Source organism: Haliotis cracherodii, unplaced genomic scaffold, assembly GCF_022045235.1.
Source record: "Haliotis cracherodii isolate W230 unplaced genomic scaffold, xgHalCrac1.p SCAF_11, whole genome shotgun sequence".
NCBI classification, from domain to species: domain Eukaryota; kingdom Metazoa; phylum Mollusca; class Gastropoda; order Lepetellida; family Haliotidae; genus Haliotis; species Haliotis cracherodii.
The window spans coordinates 25,008,322-25,028,996 of NW_027266266.1; the positions used below are offsets into that span (position 1 = coordinate 25,008,322).

At 40.1% G+C, this 20,675-nt stretch overlaps 2 protein-coding genes across 2 annotated transcripts in view; one reads left to right on the forward strand and one right to left on the reverse strand.

Annotated features, from left to right (window-relative positions):
- The window catches only part of LOC139456355 (pre-mRNA-processing-splicing factor 8), a 39,297-nt gene extending 38,222 nt beyond the window's left edge, over positions 1-1,075 (forward strand). Inside the window, exon 44 of the mRNA XM_071238004.1 lies at positions 124-1,075. Within this exon, the coding sequence (XP_071094105.1) occupies positions 124-278 (155 nt within the window). The 3' untranslated portion in view covers positions 279-1,075. The remainder of the gene's footprint in view (positions 1-123) is intronic.
- An 83-nt stretch (positions 1,076-1,158) lies between these two features.
- LOC139455636 (uncharacterized) lies at positions 1,159-19,504 on the reverse strand. The gene is made up of 18 exons (XM_071237191.1): positions 19,368-19,504; positions 15,615-15,783; positions 14,276-14,450; positions 13,162-13,334; positions 12,094-12,166; positions 9,649-9,798; positions 8,355-8,557; positions 7,731-7,955; positions 7,218-7,334; positions 6,619-6,770; positions 5,687-5,807; positions 4,548-4,707; positions 4,052-4,251; positions 3,659-3,799; positions 2,769-2,898; positions 2,034-2,213; positions 1,756-1,852; positions 1,159-1,423 (listed from the first exon to the last, which is right to left on the reverse strand). Exons 1-18 carry the CDS (start codon positions 19,493-19,495, stop codon positions 1,315-1,317), a joined length of 2,703 nt encoding a protein of 900 aa, XP_071093292.1. The 5' UTR covers positions 19,496-19,504; the 3' UTR covers positions 1,159-1,314.
- Positions 19,505-20,675: the final 1,171 nt, after the last annotated feature.

The window sequence follows — 20,675 nt, forward strand, 5'->3', positions numbered from 1 at the left end:
CCACTCATTCTCTTTCAGTATTAGTTTATGATATTTGCATTTCAAATCTCTACATCAATCGGGCTGATAACATTGAACTTATTCAACAGAACATATTGCGGATCTCCCTTTTGTGAATTTCAGGTGTTCGACATGACCCCAACATGAAGTATGACCTTCACCTTGCCAACCCGAAGGAGTTCTACCATGAGGTTCATCGACCGTCCCACTTCCTCAACTTCAGTACCATGGAAGATCAGGAGGTGATCGGTGCAGACAGAGAGGATATGTTCCAGTGAGAGTGTCACAACTCTCTTCATGCTTGGAGCACAACTTGATAGTGTTCAGAATTTTTGAATGTCACTCCTTTGCAAAAGTTAAGAGCATCGACATATTTTCATAATATATTTATGTATTATATCAGTTTGTGAATAAGCCAAATAAGAACTGGTGTCTCTGCATTGTTTCTGGTGAGATTTTGGGAACTGCCAACGTTGCTTAAAAAAAAAGTATTCATTCTCAAATTTATTTTATTGTTGGTGAAAATAAATCTTATTGGAAACTGATAGATTTATAAAAAAATATAGACAGAACAAACTTGAAATAGTGTTTCATATCTGTATGAAGTGCCCGAGTCATTCAGTGCTATTTTGTTTTTATGTTTCCACATAAATTAAGACAAAAATAACATCTCATTCTCTTCTGGCAATATGCCCAGCCTTCTAATCACATCCTGCTGGCTGGTGCATATTGTAGATATTTTGTTACCTTGTAAATGAAGATTTATTTATTTAGATGTGAAAGAAATATGGAAAAAATCTATTGCAGATGAGAAATCATGTCCTTGATTTCTGAAGATGAACATTGTGAATGTTTTGCAAGTGCTGGAGTTTTTCTAATTGTCTAAAACACGACCAAATTTTTGTAAATATGTATAGGTTTGTAACTCATCATGCAGCACACGACACAAGTTTGTATTTTACTTGTTACTCATCTTAATTGTAAGAGTCAATTGCTTAGACAAAATTCATAAGACATTGGTGTAAATATGAAATCATGTACATGTTTCTATAATATGTGAATAAATTTCTATAAGGCAAAAGGATATCAAAACAGTTTTTTATTACAATTTATCTTTTTACAAATAAAATGTACAATACAGTGGTTGAGTTTTCCCAGACCAAACCCGAATTTGAAAGAAAGATTGGATGTTTTCGGAACAATGAAGTTACAGTGCTTCATTCTAAAAACCCAGAAACCACCTGAATCATGAAAAAAGCGTGATACAATACTGGGATCATTTCTTTTACAAATTTCCTTGTTCTTATACTTGTACTAGTAGATACTGTTGCCAGAAAGGGAGCTGGTGCTGTCGAATGTTTCAGCGGTTTTATGGGAACTTTCCATTAAGTCTACAATCAGGGCCGACCAACCCGTCTGGTGACTGAAATAAATGAGATGAATAAGGTATGCAACTCGGCACATTAGACCACGACTGGGTCACCCTGGCCCTAACTTAAGCCTTCTTCTCCAACTTCTTGTACAAGCGCAATTTATAAGTTAACTTGATCAATCGCGCTTTAAATTCTGCATATTTATTTGTGCTGGTAATATTTGTGCACTGCTAGCAAAATGGATATATATTGAAAAATCGCACTTTGCTATTGTCATTACTGTCACCTTATTGGTGGAATGGCTTTTTTTTTTCACACGCAGATAGAGGTGCTCATTTCTTTCTCCCTGTCACCCTGCACTTGATTGATTAATCAGTCTTACCTTGCACCTAAACCTTTTCCTGTATCACCATGGAAGTATTCATAGAAAAGCAGCAGGTCCTTGAAGTTAGGATCCTTGGCATACCGTTCCTCTTCACCTTAAAAAAATCAGAATATTTATTCAGCAATCATTGAAACATCAATATTAGTTATATCACACAAAGCAGTGTTAACCAGTGGTCAAGAGCATGAACATCGACCAGCTTCATGTTTATCTACTGCTGTAGGACCGAGAGATGAAAACAACTGACTCACGTATTAATTTCCCAAATTACTCACCATGAGATGCTCTGTTGCCATAGAGATCTGGGAGAAAGAGGCGGGATATTCGCCCCGATAGTTCGCGCGCCACATCACGGAGTCTCATGTACCGCCCTGATCGTGTGGGGCACTCCACCTGCAGTGTGTCGCCGAAGAAGAAGTCGTACCTGTGCAAAGTCTCGATCAGAATGTAGTTCACTGTAACAGGAGGCACATTATCAACTTAGAAACACAAGGATCTAACTTAAATGGGGTTGCATTCAAGATCATTTCACTTACAATAGTTACATTTGGGTGGGTGTAGCTGCTTGAACAAGTCCAGACTAATGCCCACTGAGATACAATGACATAGGTTAACATGGAAATAATGTGTGGTTAAGGACTCCAAGCTGACCAGTCCTTTTGTTTTTAATCCCCTTAATGCCAACGCATTATGCCAGGGATGATCTGGCAGATGCTCTATCCACTGGGCCACGGAACTAACTTAAATGATCAAGCATCATTCAGAATGACTGAAAAAAAAATAAACGAAATGTCATCCATATCCCTGTCTTGACAAACTAAGTAATCTAGTTTGAACCAGGCAAATAAGAAGTCACAATTTTTTGTTGGCCAAAAACAAAAAGTGTACCACCCAAGTGTCAGAATGTCCAGAAAGTTCTAAAAGGATTGTTTTGTTTTGGGGCTAACAGTATTACAAAAGCCAAGTGTTGATTAACTCTGAATCCAGTAAGTGTTATCAATGAGACTCACTAGGGAGCCATATTGGACCCCTCCAATTGCTGTTTCCTCCAAACATGTTGGTCGAAGACTCTCCCGGCTCATAGTCAACACTGAATGATTCATGGCCTGCGGAGAACACGAACGGGTTGTCCTTGTGATACTGCAAACAATGGTTTAAAGAGTATCACAATATTTTGCAATGCACAGAGTGTATGCACAATTTATTGTATAATTCAAAAGCAATCTTTATTGTATAATTCAAAAGCAATCTGATACATTAAGGTATGAACTGAAGTTCATAAATGGAACAAAACAAGATGCTGGTACAACATAATGTTTACTCAGCCATAATGGCGACCCAGATGCTCGCTCGTGGACAGCAAAGGCATTTTGAAAGTATATAACAAACTTTGAAACAAAATCCTAATTTGAAATCACCTGATATATCGAGCATGAAAAAATGAACCTCAATTTACCGGGAATACTGAATAGATGAATGAGTGTCAGAGCAGCAGAACTAAGACATGACAAACCAGCGATCAATAGTACCGCATTATTTTTCACATTTCTTGCATTCAGTTTCTTGTTCATTTATTGGGGGATGCAGAGGCGACTTTCCTTGAGTGCACACTGATCCAATGACCGGCGTAATAATGTAGCACTTTGTGTGGATACGAAACTTCCCTCTATGATTCGAGAATGACTTTACGGTGGCCATCTTGGATTGCTCTTGGCAGGCAGTTGAGTGACAACCTGTGTGAGTGCAGGAGAGTGTTGGCTGATGGATATTGAATACAAGTGTATATGAAGAACCTGTGTCTGTCTATTTGAACACTTTGAGCAAGCACTGAGTGTATGGAGGTTAGCGCAATATTGGTACCCTATCATTATGATATTTTCCAATCATGACCTTGACCTACTTTGGAAAGTGACCGGATGCCATATGGTGAGAGGAACTCTTCTTCATCTAGAATGTACTCGAGCATCTTTGAGATTTGTTTCCGAGTGACCATGGACAGCATGTAAACTTCCTCTTGCTCCCCTTTCACCATGAAGGAGATCTGAAGACAACAAAGTGGTCATTTCAACACAATCTCATTATCCCACTTCACGATGAAGGAGATTTGAAGACAAACCCTATCATTGTGCCCCCATATCACTAAGCTGATCCAAGTTCATTAAGCACTAATAGTCAAAGTCCGACCACACAATCATCATTTTAGTTGCCTCTAACGACAGACAGTGGCAGCACTAGAGAAAACCTGACGCATGAAATCTAGCTTTTATCTTTAAGAAGAACATGACAGATTCACCCGAGAAGAGAGATCCTTCCTGTGATCCATAAACCACTTGGTGCGTTTGCTGAATCCCGGGTGTCTCTTCATAATGGCCTCATCAAGCACGAAGCAGGTAAACAACGGGATCATGCCCACCACCGAGCGGATACGCAGAGGCACGATGTCCTGGGCATGGATGTGGTCATAGTAAAAGCCATCTCTTTCATTCCATAGACCTACAAGCAAGATAATGGACGTCACTGTAAACGCCATTTCTTTCATTCTATAAACCTACAAGTAGGATAGTGGACTTCACAATAAAAGCAAGACCGTGGAAATCACCTTAAAAGCCATAATTTTTATGATTTAAAAATAATTTTACAGTGCATGGTACTCATTGTTCATTGGGTAGTGACCAATACGAGATATGATCTTAAAGTCCTCACTTGAAGAATCACATTACACTTGTCAAGTAAACTCTTTCAGACTTTGTACACCACTGCTTGGAAGCACTGGAATCTATCCGACCTACCTTCCCCTGTGCCGGCTTTGTTCATGGCATCTACTATGGCAATAAAGTGTTCGAAGAACTTGCTGGCCATGTCATCGTAGATGGGGTCCCTGTTGGCCAGGATGAGGCTGATCTGCATCATGATAATGCTGAAGAAACCCATCCATGCTGTCGCATCAGCCTGTTATAGAATGCCAAACTTGTTTTTTTACTTAAAATGTTTTGCATAAAGCTATATCAGACAAGTTGTGATCTCAAGCCTTAAGTTCATGAATAAGTGAGTGAGTATGGTTTTACGCCACATTTACCAATATTACAGCCATTTCACGGCAGGGGACACCAGAAATGGGCTTCACATTGTACACGTGGGGAATCGAACCCTGGTGTTTGGTATGACAACTCCATGCTACACCACCTACCCTGTAACAGGTATAGAGAAGAAAACATGCATATGGAATGACATAAATTTCACTCTTCTCTGTCGTCATTGGTTAGTTTGTTGTTTAACGCCACACTCAGCAATATTCCAGCCATATGACAGCGGTCTGTAAATAATGGAGTCTGGACCGGACAATCCAGTGGTTGACATCATGAGCATCGATCCACGCAATTGGGATCGATGACTCCACGCAATTGGGATCGATGACATGCATCAACCAAGTCAGCGAGCCTGACCACCCTATCCGGTTAGTCGCCTTTTACGGCAAGCATGGGTTGCTGAAGACCTATTCTACCCCAGATCTTCACTGTTCTCTCTCAGCAATTTAGGCTACAGAAAATAATAGTGTTGGTTTTCAGGCACCACCCTCATCGTCATAAAGATTGCCGCACGTTCCAACAGTAGTCAAATACTGTATTCCAGTATTTTATTCATCAAGGAATACATTTATGTAGGGAGGCCCTTTCCCAACTGTTTATTTGGTTACAGACTAGTTTGAACAACCTCAAAAAGACACCGGCCGCCAGCCCGCCTGCACTATATTATAAAAAAACATTGCCTGAGAACCAATTCTTTAATGTTTTTAAACCTTATTTGACTTCTAAAAAAACTTAAAACTTTTATTCTAGAAAATTTAATGGATTTGAAATAAGCATTTGCCTCGCCTCAATCTTTCATGCCTAACCAGCTTACTAAAAGTTATGACTTCGTGTGAGTTTACCTGTGCAAGTACCCCTCCTGTAGGTAAAGGCTTGGATCTGTCAAACACGCCGATGTTGTCCAGGCCGAGGAAGCCTCCAGTAAAGATGTTGTTGCCACTCAGATCTTTCCGATTCACCCACCTACAACAGAGGGCTTCAGTGACTGCACCAGGTGAGCTCCCTGGGAGAAGTGGGTCTTGGGGAAATTGTTTACTTTTTGTTGGGAGCAGAGCGAGCTAGCTAGCTAGTTGGGTTTAACGCTGCTTTGAACAGTATTTCAGTTACATCACAGTGTGTCAACTTGATGTGGGAGGAAAGCCTGTAGTGATGCAGATAAACCTAGGAACAGCATCAAGGCTAACCAGTATTTGAAACTAGGAACAGCATCAAGGCTAACCAGTATTTGAAACTAGGAACAGCATCAAGGCTAACCAGTATTTGAACCTAGGAACAGCATCAAGGCTAACCAGTATTTGAAACTAGGAACAGCATCAAGGCTAACCAGAATTTGAACTTAGGAACAGAATCAAGGCTAACCAGTATTTGAAACTAGGAACAGCATCAAGGCTAACCAGTATTTGAACCTAGGAACAGCATCAAGGCTAACCAGAATTTGAACTTAGGAACAGCATCAAGGCTAACCAGTATTTGAACCACTGGCATTCCTGTGTGATGCAAGCCTACACAGAGAACAGTCTCCTATGGCTGCCGAGTCTAAGTGAGCTACAAGGTGACATTAAGAACGGTTACATGTTGTGAATGTTGAATGTTGTCCAGTGCCACACAATAATCCAGCTATATCTGCGAATGTTAAATATTCAAATCTTGAACAAACAAACCTGTGACTGTAAACATGGACGCAGTAATGAAGCACTTGGTACCTATTCCAACACCCCCCTCCCCCCAGGGTAAGGTTTTCTACCCATCATCAACTAGCAAGGGGGACACTCACCATGTGAAGTTTATCACCAGCTTATGGAAGCATCTTGCCAGGAATGTGAGGTCGCGCTGACCTCTGGGCCCAGACTTCTTGTACACCCGTAGCACAGCGTAAGCATGGACAGGGGGGTTGACGTCATCAAGAGCAAACTCATACGCTGGCATCTGCAAAATGTCACAACTGTTATGAATTAATTAATCAGGCTGTTTTCTTAATTAATTCGTTTACTGACCTGTTTTCCATCTTACAAATTGTAGAAAAAGAGATCAACACAAGAATATATATCATAAAACATTTTAAAAAAGTGAAAGTCTGTGTCTAATTTAATGTATGAAAATATACTTAAGAAAACATGATTTTGGGGAAATGACAAGTCAAATTACAGACCTACTTCACTTTTCCTCTGAGCCTATAATCATTACTGATATTACTTGATTATTCAGCAGTATTATTTAAAAACTATATAAAACTGCCTGAAGTTTGCTTTGATTAAATTTTGAGCCACTTGAACAACCAATTTTGGAACTTGCATACACTTAAGGCCTGCAACTGCAACAACAACAACCACGTGATGAAGAGACAACTGCATGATGATGAGACTCGAGCCTTACCTGACCATTTGGGTGCATGTACCATTCCCTGAGAAATAGAACCAGCTGTTCTTTGGCAAAGTGGATGTCGATGTTTGCAAAGACTATCATGTGGAACGCAAGATCCCAGGAAGCATACTGCAACAAAAGTTGCTTCTTGTTTTAGGGCTGGGACGAGTCCAAATTTACCACCCGGGTACCCACCCCTCTATTACCCAACCCTACCCGGGAACATTAGTGACTTGTAGTTTAAACATAGAGGTTTAGATACTTTTTGTCATTAAACAATATATCACGTGACTAACCACGGGTACGGGTAGTCCTGTGTGTACCCGGGTCCTACTAAGTACCCACCCGACCCAGCCCTAATTTGTTTTAACAAAGTCAAAGTTAGGTGTGCTTAAAAACCTATTTGGTTTCTATTGTCTTTTTTAAAAAGACTTGGTTTGTATCTGTAGACATCAGGGAATTTATTGAAATTTATGGTTCTATTGTTACTGAAGAAATTAATTTATGAAACCATAGTATATTCACCCAGGGATACTCCCATTTGTCTGGCATGGCAATAATGTCCCGGTTGAACAGATGTGTCCAATCACTGTTCCGCCCCTTCAGTCGTCTGGCCGGGGGGCAGGCACATCCGCGGTCACCCTTCAGCCATTCCTTCACAATGTAGCAGTAGAACTGTTTGCTGTACAACAAACCTGCATATGCCTGGCGGGCTATCATCCTCTCTACAGGGCTCTTGCTGACTATCACCTACACAAACCATTCCCAACAAAATAGTAAATGTTTCTCAACAGCAACATTCCAGCTTTATGATGGGACTTAACCGAGGTTGGAACTGATAAACTAGTGATAGATCCTTTATCATCCGAAAGTGGCTGCCACAGGAGATATTGCTTGGGTGAGATCAAGCGATATCTACATTGTAGATATCGCTGCAATGAAATTGCATCACAATGCTTTGCAGACCATTGTGACATCATTGGTTACTCATACGACACAATCAAATGACATCACTAATGGCTCTGCTACTGAAGCTGTTGGCAGTACCTTTTACACTTAAGACACTGCTTATTACTGTCTACGAGCTGAAAAAGTTGGAAGGATGATGTTTGATGAAAAACAAAATCATGCAACAACTGAACAACTCACATCATCATAGAACGCATCTGCTTCCTTGATCCTGGTGCTGAAGAGTTCGTTGAAACTGTCATGGCTGATTGGGTGAGGTGGAGCCTCGTTCTGACAGTACAGCCTCATTCTGAATGTGACATGTTCTCCAGCACCGACACGTACAGAGTAGTGGGCTGCACACTTTGTTCCACGCTTCGCCTCATTCACAGCATCCTTGTCGCCTGGAAACATGAAATAACCTCATTCCATTAAAAACAGGTCCACTGACAGTACAACTGAGAAATACATTTGAAGCAAAAGTTTGTCGGGAAAAGGATTTCCACCCTTGACGAACTAGGCTGGTATAATGGAGTTACAATTTGGCTGGACTAATGAGTCTATGCATAGTCCAATCAAAATCGTGCAATGAAATCGAAATCCGGCTCGTAAACTGTCATGCAGATTTCGGTCAATTGCAGGATTTGCAAAGCATGTGCACCTCCATCTCAATGTCAACAGATATTTTCCAAACCTTTTCATGTTTTTAATCTAGGTGCTCACATGATTTGATGCCTTTTGCGATATATATATTGATATTGATTATCGATTAGATCGTCTTGACTGGGCACCGCCATTTTGTTTGAAGCAAATGCAAGTGGAATCTGATTGGTCCATAGGAGAGACATAGAAGGGACATAACTCTGGTGGCGCCCAGGATTTCCAGCCTAGTTCGGCAAGGGTGGAAACTGAACTTTTAAAGTCAGTTTACTCTCTTGCCTCAGGAAGATGACTGCTACTCTGATAGTCAATACTTCAAAGGTTTGTATACAGTATGTTCCTCCATCACCCAGGAATACCTATGGTGTGTTGTTGCATAATTCCACTCAGTAATATTCCAGCAATATGATAGTGGCCTGTAAATAATCGGGTCTGGAACACACAATCCAGTGATCGATATTGTAAGCAATGATATTGATATTGGGGTATTGATGACACACAATTAAGCAATTCACCAAGCCAGACCACCGGATCCATTTGGTTGCCTCTTATGGCAATATGTTGCTGGGGACCTATTCTAGCCAAGAATTCCAATGGGTTGGAATAATAGTGATACATGTCTATTTTAAGTAAGTTCTTTGAGGGGCATTTAAAAGTTGGTGTGATGAACGTAAACATTCAACAACCATGGGCGTAGATCACCATGGAAGGAGTCCAACCACCAACCCCATTTCCTTGATGTAAGTCCAGAACAAGTTCCAGACCAGGTCACATTGTTGTCATTGAGGGTGGAGAGTGTAACGGAGTTGTGGAGAGATTGGTGATTATGACATACCGTGAATGACGTAGTTGTGGAAGGCGTCCTTGACGTATCTACGGGTGTTGGGGATGTTGTAGATACGCTGGTTGTTGGTTTCATTCTCCGTGAAAATAATCTCGGGGGATTGGCCACTAGGACCCTTTCCGACTTCAAAGAAGTACGTACCTAAACAGACATCACACTTGCTGGTAGACAATAATCATTAATGTAAACCACTTTAAAAAAAACCCATTTGTATCAGAGTTCCACAAGATTTTGTTTGTTTGTTGTTTAACGCCGAACTCAGCAATATTCCAGCTATATGACGGCGGACTGTAAATATTCAAGTCTGGACCAGACAATCCAGTGATTAACATCATGAGCATCTATCCAGGCAATTTGGATACAATGACATACATCAACCAAGTCTGACCACCCAATCCTGTAGTCGCCTCTTACGACAAGCATAGTCGCCTTTTACGGCAAGAATGGGTTGCTGGAGACCTATTCTACCCCGGATCTTCACGGGTCAGATCACGAGATCATGTTCCTTACTCTTTCACTCCAAAGTCTATATGAAAGGGACTTAACAAGCATTCTTAGAAAAATTAGCTATATCTAATGTTTAAATAGAAATATGTTTGTCACCATGATTTACCACTTCCTTATTTTAACACCAAAACTTTAATTTCACACGTCATATCAGTGTTCCCTTTTTGTGCAAATGGACAAAAACATGTAGATTTAGACATTTCGCTTGACATTCATCAAAATGTCATGATGGTTTTAAAATGTCAAGTAAATGATTACCACAAGCACGGGCATGGTGCAGACAAACCAATGATCATAATCATTACGAATCTGGGATATGAACCCAAACTACATAATCATGGCCTGAATTGCAGCACCTTTGCCAACCGAGCCACCCAGGTCCCACAAAGATGTTTTAAAGTAGGGATGACATATTTAGGAATGGCGATGTTTTCACATTATTTGGCTTTAAGCCTTTATGAATCTTCGCCACATCCGCTCCATAGCAACAAAGTAGGCTGGCATGGGTAACTAGTGTACTTTCGTCAGGTGGGTCCTGAGCTGCACCCGGGGACCCACAGAACTACCTGGACCCATGGTTAGTCATGGGATATATTGTTTATTGACATTAACTATTAAACTTCATGGTTCCACTACAAGTCGCTAATGTATACATTTCATTCTGACTATGCACGCAGTCCTTCTGACTTTAACCTATAAAAGCTTTAGTCAACTTCAGCTTATGCATGATCAGATCGTTTTATACATGTATCTAAATAATGTTTGCTAGGGCTCTGGTAAAACAATTCCCAATCAGATATTGGTACCAACTTGAGACCTACAGTCGGTACCTAGGTAGTCAGGTAATAGGGGATTGGTACCAGGCAGAGCTCCAGATAAGCTGCGTATCTGCGTAAAATATGCATCAGAAATGCAGAAATACGCAGTTAAATAAAATCCAAGCATATCAAATACGCAACAATCATTACAGATACGCTACAAAAATAAAACTTGTGCGTAGCATCAAAATATTGTGAAGTAACCCTGCGTATTCGATTAGCAAGTCAACAACTTACTTTGAAATTATAAACGGGCATTCCGTCAACCTTGACAAACTCCACGATGACAGTTACATCATGATCATTTGCCATCACACTTTCTTGTGGAAGTATCGTGGTATATTTTAGTCCTATAAAGCTCTCGAACCCTCATGACACCAGTTTGCAGGGACTAGATGAATAGTGTTTTTCAATATTTAACTTAAATACCCACATGTGTAAAAACTAGTGGGTAACAGAAATTTGAATACCAAGAAAGAATTACTGATACCCAATGATTTTAAAATGCATGAGTAAAATACCCACAACACCAAAAGCTTATCTGGAGCTCTGACCAGGGTAGTAAATTGGAACTAGTCCCAGCCAGTCAACAAAGCATCTGTGCAATGTTAAACTCTTACCTACACTAGTCTGTTATTCAATATGAACCAATGAAGCAAATATTCCGCACAGTGAGTGTGAGGGAGTTAAAATTTAACATTGCATCAGCATTATTTCAGCCATATAGCAACAAGACCAAGTTGATATACACAATTTAGTCATGATTACAAAGTTATATTTAAGAGCAATTATCAAATACATTTAGGCATATAACAATATCATTGATACAGTTTAAAACACGGGCTATAGGCCACCAGTAACCAAAGCTAGGCCACCTCACTGGGGATCATGGGGACTTACGGGACCTCCGCTTCCTACACGTTACACCTGCAGGATTTACGTCTTCACTTTAGCTACTGGACAGAGCCCTCGGTAATGTCAGTTGGTAAAATCATCACACCAAATTTAAACACAAGCAAGTTATATATTCCACACAGACAAAGTGGGTAGAAAAGCTTGGCAATGGCTTTATTACTTTCCCATGTCAATGGGTATATGTGAGACAACTCACCAAGAGTACCATGTTCACATCTCACTTTGCCCGGCTCGTCCTGAGACATGCACGGCTTCTCCTCCATCCAAGACTGGAGATTTAAAGGAATTCATGTACAAGGCTTACTACACAACGTTGTTGGTTGATCCCATTAAATTGCCAAAATTATATATTTCTGATTGAATGTTTCTGCTATTTAGCCATAAATACAATCTCATTAAAATCATATCGAAGTTCTCGCTGCCGCAAAACAAAGATCTGAGGACATCCCATTACAGGTCACGTCCAAATGACCTTTCGCAAACTTTGACAGACCACTGAAATGACTAACAAGAAGTCCACATCAGCAAATTAGAAAGCAGCTTTCTGGAGCTTTACAGCACTTGTTTCAACCTGGCGATTTTCATTTCAGACTAGTTCTCGATTAAAATTTTGAAAACTGAAGAAACAAACATTCCGGAATGTCTAATATATGGTTGAGATTGTATGGCAGTGCTTCCCACGTACTGTGCAACGCCTCCTCTGTTTAAATGTATATCGCATGGAAGCGAGAGATAAACAATAATTTTGACGGAATCTGTCATACCGGCCGTTACAGTCTTTCGGATTACCCGTGTTAACATTTTCAAGGTTGCATGATCAGACACACATTTCGACTGTCACTTTCATGATCCGGTAAGCGACACTTTGATTGGTCGGATGAAGGTCGTTCTGACGTAATCGGACGTCCTCAGACTTTTGTTAAGCAATAGCGAGAACTAAGATCTGATTTTAATTAGATTGCCATGAATAAATCTGGACACAAACTGCCATTTTTCAAAATTGTATCTAGTATTGATTTTTGGACAAAATAAATTTATTTTTGCTAACAATGTGACATTCTCATGTTGAAATATAGAAAGCAAAATCAATTATCTAATGACCAAGTAGAACACAAAACCCAGTGGAGGTAAGGATCTGTGGGATGCCTCCATGCCCTGCTACATGAGGAAAAACAAACTGGACTTTTAACGGCAGTACTATTGTGAACTGATTCAGGACTCCATGTCAAGTTACAGATATCTGTCCAATATTCATATTGCTCACATCACAGTCCTTGCCAAAAGACCACACGTTTCGGAACCAGAGCGTAGGCAGGAAGTGGATGACCTCGGATGTAGAGCCTCTGTTTGAGATGGTGAATCTGCCCAGGATGTCGTTGGGCGAAGCCTTGCAGTACTCTGCCAACACGTCCCAGTAGCGATTGTTGTCAAACACACCTGTAGAACACAAAAACAGAACTTTGTTTCCTTTCTGATAACAAATAAACTTGGGCTGGGATGGGTCACTCGGTTACTCGTGTCGGGTGGGTACTGAGTAGGACCCGGGTTCCCACAGGACTACCCGGACCCGTGGTTAGTCACTTAATTATATTGTTCCATGGCAAAAAATATCTAGAACTCTATGGTCACACTACAAGTGACAAATGTTCCCATTTCTTTCCGACTATGCACACATTCCTCCTGACTTTATATGTTTGCATAAAGATAAAACTTCAGTCCACTTCTGTGTATGCATGACCAGATCATTTGCTACCTGTATCTAAATACATTTTGACAGGAGTACGGTCAAACGTTTCCCAATTGGACATTTTGTACGTATCTCTTGAGACCTACAGCGAGTACTAGGGTAGGGTCGTGTAATAGTGGGGTGGGTACCCGGGTAGTAAATTTGGACTCGTCTCATCCCTAAAATAAACCATAAAACAAGAGGAGTCATGCTCCGGAATAAAAATGTGATGGACAGAGCCTGTTTCTATATCCCCCTGCAAAACATTTGTGCAGGGGACAAAAACATGGGGAACTATATATAAGAGTCTTCATACCAATATGGTGTTTCAATGCTTTTAGTATTTCTATCATATGAACATGTTTTTTAATACATCTGTATGGAATGTTTGCTAAAAGATATAACTTAATGTTTCCATTATTTTGACCCTTAAAGTTTCAGTGAATGTTGATTTTAGACATAATCAAGTCTGGGAAAGGCAAACCAGTGATTGATAACATGAGCACCAATCTATCTCGTCAATCAACCATGTCACTGAGCAGGATCTCCCGATCCACATAGTCGCCTCTTACAACTAGCTTAGCTAGTTCAGGACCAATTCCAGCCTGAAATCCCACAGTGGGTATTGACTTTGAACAGAATGACATCCTACCTGTGTCAAGGACTTCATACTCGGGGTCCTTGACTGTGCGAGCGGCGTTCTTGTGGACCAGATCAGAGTAAGGATATTTGTCCTGAGGGTACTTGTATAGCATCTTCATGTAGGCATGTGTGGGCATGTTGTCCAGATAGTAGTATAACTCCTTCACATCTTCTCCATGGTTTCCCTGTGGACAAAAGATCAACTCTGAGGTTCTGGAGCTCACCTTCATTACCATCTTCACTGGACTTGTGCAGTCTTGAATAACACTGTTTGTATTACACATTTTGTAGGCCACAATGCCAATATGTCAAAATGCTGGAAGTGGAAGCTCCTGAAAGTTGGTAAGAACTGATAAGGTCCATTAATCTCCTCCCTCCCACTCCCACCACCACCACCACCACCACCACCACCACCACAAACAGTCAAAATATCTGACTATATTTGAGAACACTTTTTGATTAATTTGACAACAAATGTACTTGTTATTCTTCAATGTCTTCAGTCTAAACTATATCAGACATATAGTCAGTGAGTGAAAGATAGAATCACAGTGAAAAAACAAACAGTAATATTACAGCTACTATGAATTCAGAGATTCCACATACTGTTTTTGTCCAACAGTCATTAAGACCATCCGAGACCCACATTAATCTATGTCTACAACAAAAACTGATATATTACAGCAAAATATTTTTCCATTATATTTACAAATAAATCTGCCAAATTAAATGTAAAAATGTAAAATGAAAAATATATATAGATACAGAAATTTGTTTATATTTTAATTTTGTCCTGGTCATGCTAATCCACAAACCATTCAATCAAATGAAAAGTCAACATGGTTGTTGGTCACACAGAACATGTCATGTGAAATTGATATTGATATGGGGATCTCCAGATACCTTGTAGATCATTGAGTTTTTACTCTAGGATTCCTATTTTAATTGGGTTATTACATTTTTCATTGGGTAACCAATATATTTTCACTCATCTATTCATCACTCTATTGGGTTTTTCCCAAAATTAGTTAACATTTTAAGATTTAAGAAAAATGAAATAATGTTTTAGATGTAAATAACTGTTCTAAATATATAGGCTTGACTCGGAAAGTAAATTAGCTTGTAATTGTGTTTCGGAAATTAGCTCCTTTGTAAGCATGCTGGAAAAGCTTCATTGGGTATTTACATGAGCTGTTTCTATACATTTGAGTTTTTCATTTCATGCATGCGTTTCCGTATGCAAGTTAATTGAAAGTAATTGGGTTTGGAATATTTAAAAAAAAAAAAATTTTTTTGGGGGGGGGTGGGGGGGGGGGGAGAAGAGACGTGAGCTAATTAGTTTGCCTAACCTGAGAGCTAGTGAGTCCAAACAGCCTCTCCTTGAGAATGGAGTCCTTGCCATTCCACAGTGCCAGGGCGAAGCACATGCGACACTGGCGGTCTGTGATGCCCATGAGCCCGTCCTCGCCCCAGCGGTACGCCCGGGACCGTGCATGGTCATGTGGGAAGTAGTCCCAGCTGCAGAAAATCAGGAATGGTGTCACCATGTTGCCCTATATAATCCTAAACCTGTAGTTACCGCTGTGAACGTGAACTTTCTCAATCACAGTCATTGCCATGTAAAGTACAAGAAAAAGAAGGTTGATGTTGGTTTGTTGTTTTTAGCGCCACACTCAGCAATATTCCGGCTATATGACGGCGGTCTGTAAATAGTCGAGTCTGGACCAGACAATCCAGTGATTGACATGAGCATCATCAACCAAGTCAGTGAGCCTGACCATCCGATCCCATTAGTCACCTCTTACGACAAGCATAATCACCTTTAGCAGCATGGGTTGCTGAAGACCTATGCTACCCCGGATCTTGACGGGTCGAAAAAGAAGGTGGTATTAGAGTAAAATTTGCATGCTACAGAAAACTCTGACATATTGATATGGACATTATATTGTTCATAATCTGTTCATATGACTTGCCTTTTTGGAACATGTGAGGCTTATTAAACCTATGTAAATGTAACCGTAGATGTAAACAAATTAGCTGCACCTTAGATGTTTGTCACAAATCAATCTCAGAAAAATCAGATCTTAGTTCTCACTGCAAATTTACCACTAAACAAAGATCTGATATCCCTTTATTTGTTATGTCTCCTTTCCTTTCTGATAAATACCCTGGATCCATGCCAATGAAACCTCATTTTGGAAGATATGTCAGCAGTGACAGTGGTCAAGTTCATTTTCATCCCAAAACTTAAACCAACTCTATTTCACTTTCTTCAATCACTAGTAACATATAATCAATACACAAAACATAGATCCAGCTGGAAATATCCCTAATTTCATTTTAAGATGACTATTGTGTTTGAAGTGAGTGGGTAAGATGGGCCTAGCGTTGCTTTAAACAGAGTTTCTAATAAGTCATCACTGTATAGATTCAGAAGAAACTGCAAAGTGACACAGATTTTGCACCACTTTGGTTGGGCTCCATGAAGATCCAGGTAAGAATTGGCCTTCAGCAATCCATGTTTGCTTTAAGAGGCAACAATGCTTGTCATAAGAGGCGACTAACATGATCAGGTGATCAGGGCCCCTGATTTGGTTGATGCATGTCATCATATCCCAATTACGTGGATTGATGCTCATGAAATCAATCACTGGATTGTCTGGTCCAGATTTTATTATCTACAGACCGCCATCATATAGCTGGAATATTGCTGAGTACGGCATCAAACAAATAAACAAAGGTCAGTATGATTTAAACATATTTCGGGGGTGTTGAAACATGATAGATATGTTAAAATATTTTGATTTGGATCTAACTTAGAGGTAGACTTATATGGCAAGCATGGGTTGCTCCAGGTCTGTTCTACCCCTTGATTGAAGGTCTATTCTACCCCAGATCTTCACGGGTCCACACTGACCTAACGTGTGATTAATGCATATGCATGTTGAGCATGAATTGAAAGCCTGATATTATGATAATATTTGGGGTGAAAGCATTTCTGCTCAAATTAAGTGTTATTTTCATAATGATGGAACTTGTAGAAAAAAGGTCAAATTGTTAAGGCGAGACAGCACCCTTTTTTTATCAAAACTTTTTTGTCAACTTTCAAATTAAGTGAATGAGTGAGTGAGTTGGGTTTAATGCCGCTTTTAACAGTATTCCAGTTATATCACTGCGTGTCATCTTAATGTGGAAGGAAAGCCCGAAGTGATGCAGGTCTTAGACGTTTACCACTTCAGGAAAACCCACAGGCACAGGTATGGTGCCGACAAACCTAGAAACATATCATAGGTTTCTTGTGTGGCCAAGGGAATCAACTCTGCACAGCGAATTGCGGTACCTTAGACGACTGGCCCACCCGTGCCACCTTCAAATTAAGAGTAGTTTACAGGAATTCAATAATGACAATAATTAAAAATCATTATACTCTAAATTTGCCTCCTGTCTCCCTTGATGACCAAGTAATCTACAATTAAAAACAAGATATAAAACTTGTCTCATCCAAAGCAGGGAATCTAATAAGGCATCAGAAGCTCATGATATTACAGGCAGTCACATATGTACTTTTTGTAGCTGAATCCAGTCTAACCCTGGCATACATTAAACTCTAGGTTACCATGACAGCAGGACTTGCAGGACGCTGAACTCACCTGCACATGTGCTGGCAATTGTGGCTAACGCTAAGGGAGGCCTCACACCTGTGCAAAATCTGCTATTGTGTACGACTATGCTAAAACATGGCCCTGTCGGAGATAAATACAGCAAGGAAGAGGGAGATAGTGTTTTATACAGCCGTCAGCAATACTCCAGCAAAACATGGCAGCCTGTCAATAATTAAGACAGGGCAGGTAAAACCATTCAGTGTTGGGCTGCTGTCCCCGGTCTAGGCAATCCTTTCAAGGGCCAGTGGAATTAATAAAATGGTGGTCTAGTGCTGAACACCGACAGTTTCTCTTCAAATATAGCACAACAAAGGTCGAACAGTGAGCCAAGCAATCTACAACGTATTAGTTGTATTCTAAGCAAAATGCAGGTATTTTAATTATTTCTGATTAAATTTCTGCAACCATGCAACGGCCCGCTCCAAGCTGAGCAAGGAGATGGGAAACATAATGACAAAATAAAATGGCATTCCTAGAAACAACACTGCATGAAAAATTGTTTTCATTCTTATAAATCAGCATCTTTCACTGGAGGACCTACTGGACAATGCAGCTCATTTATGCATTTGCTGGTTCTTTGGAGTACTTACAACTTTGGCTCAGTGTCAAAAACAGCCAATGGTTGGCAGCATGAGCAACTATCTGTCATAAGACAGGCAACCAATCCTCCCTTTAGAAGCGCTTACAATGGAGTTCTTTAGATTTTCCAAATTTTATTTTTTAATGTTTAGGGTCTCAATTACTTTTTCAAACATAAACAGGTGTTCAATTATTTTGTTTAAATTACATCAAAATAACAAACTTTGTCTGCAAGAAAAGGGCAAAGTATTTCTTTTTCCAACAATGGAAGGAATGCATAATTTTTTTCATCTCATTATTTGATCTTAGATCTTAAAACATCATCAGATCTTCGGTTTCGTTGTAAAATCAGAAGCCAGTTGATTGATTAAGTCACAAATTGTCGGATTAAATTTCACTGGAGACTATAATATAACTCGCCTATACTGGCAAACAATTACCAAAACGATGCAGGTTGATAAAGATTGTTTCTGCCCAAAATGTCAGCTTGCGTACCAGGTCAGGACTTCCTGGTATCAACCCACGTATCTTGGCTGTGCACAAATAAACATAGATCTATCTTTTATTGACCGGTGTATCCTACGAGTCAGAAGGCTACATATATGTGTCAATAAAAATATATATATATATATTTTCAGCCACGAATTCTTGTCATCAACCTGACTATGCCCTGAGCCTTGCGAGTGCCACGTCGGCAAAGCTGTCGTCTGCACAATCAGATCCGCACGTGCAGTCCGTGCTCGACTTTCTGCGTGACAGTGTGTCAAAGCAACCGGTACGACACGGGCAACATTGCACGAGACACACGAGACGATCGTGTTTCACGTTCGACAGAGCTGCATGCATGGACGTCATTCTTACCAGTTACCATCCTCTGAATAATCTTCTCTGACTGTGCTCCATTGCCTCTCAGACAAATATGTCCCCCATCTTTTCCAGTTTTTACTTCTAAGCTTGTCTTCTTTCAATCGTTTCCTTTCCGCTGCCATTGCTCTCCGTCAAAACTCTTGAACTAGTTGTTGGTATGTGCGCGCCCCATATATATTTATAGAATCGACCTGGCCTATTTTACGAATAGGGGAGGTGATGGAAGGGAACGATGTATAAATACACACGTGTTTGTATATCCATGTAATATGTGGTCATTTCCCGTGTGTGTAGTTTCTGAATAAGGTTTGTTTCCTTTCGGGAAACATACTGTGGATGTATTTTCCACACACAAGTAATATATTTTCGTTACTTTTTACAAACCTCTCCCCTACAATGGACGTACATAGTTGGATGATGTTAAAGCACGGGCTTGTATAATTTGTATATAGACCCGAGATTGTAGCAGGCAGTTGAGTCATCGCCTTAATCGGATAAGCTGTTGTCAAAGTCACCACAATTACCATCACATCATATCCTAATGTATATTTTCTCCTCTTTTTTCAACAATCCTGGACCAGCCAAACCTGTTTCATGGTTCATTATTTTTTTATGCTAGTATTTGTGACTTTCATTTAAATCCGATCACAAATATTAAATTGTTGGTATTTTATTGAAAAAATATTAGATGTATACTTCCTACGTCTCATTTTGGCATTTCAAAAAACGTTATACCCCAGCAGGCACGCAACGTACGTTGGATCAACGTTTAATATTGATTGCGCTTTATAATAGGTTGCGACGTTGATAAATCTGAACGGTGTTGCGACAAGCCGTACAAAACAAATACAGACGCCTGCCTTAATTTCCACACCATTTAGAAAAAAAAAATCAAATTTTCAGAAATAATTTTCATAGGTTCCTCGAAACACCAGCGTTGAAACACGCTGTAGAAGTCCCCTACCGTCCACTCGGTAATACTACAAAATTGCATATATGTTACTATTATTTCAGATGCGGTCCTCCCGACATTCCCGGAAACGACAGAATCGGACATTCGGGAGACGACAAACCGTTTCCTGAAATATGCCCCAGGCAGAAGAGAAGGAGGCGATGGAAGCTCCAAGAACCAAGCACAGGTTACAGCATGATCTTCAGGATCTCGTGCCACACAGACATTTTGTCTACATAAACTAACGGGCAAAAGAAAGGCCCCCAAACAATTGTCTGGTCTGAAACAAAACAGACGCAAAATTTAGTTACAGTTGATGTTTTATTATGCAAAAAACAATTATTCAAAAA

Bases quoted from the DNA above. Each gene is read 5' to 3' on its own strand.
- LOC139455636 (XM_071237191.1), bottom strand. From the start codon at position 19,495: ATGGCAGCGGAAAGGAAACGATTGAAAGAAGACAAGCTTAGAAGTAAA. The intron at 6,771-7,217 runs GTAAGGCTCGAG...GACATTTTGCAG, and splicing joins ACATGCACCCAAATGGTCAG to ATGCCAGCGTATGAGTTTGC. The intron at 1,853-2,033 runs GTGAGTAATTTG...GATTTTTTTAAG, and splicing joins TGGCAACAGAGCATCTCATG to GTGAAGAGGAACGGTATGCC.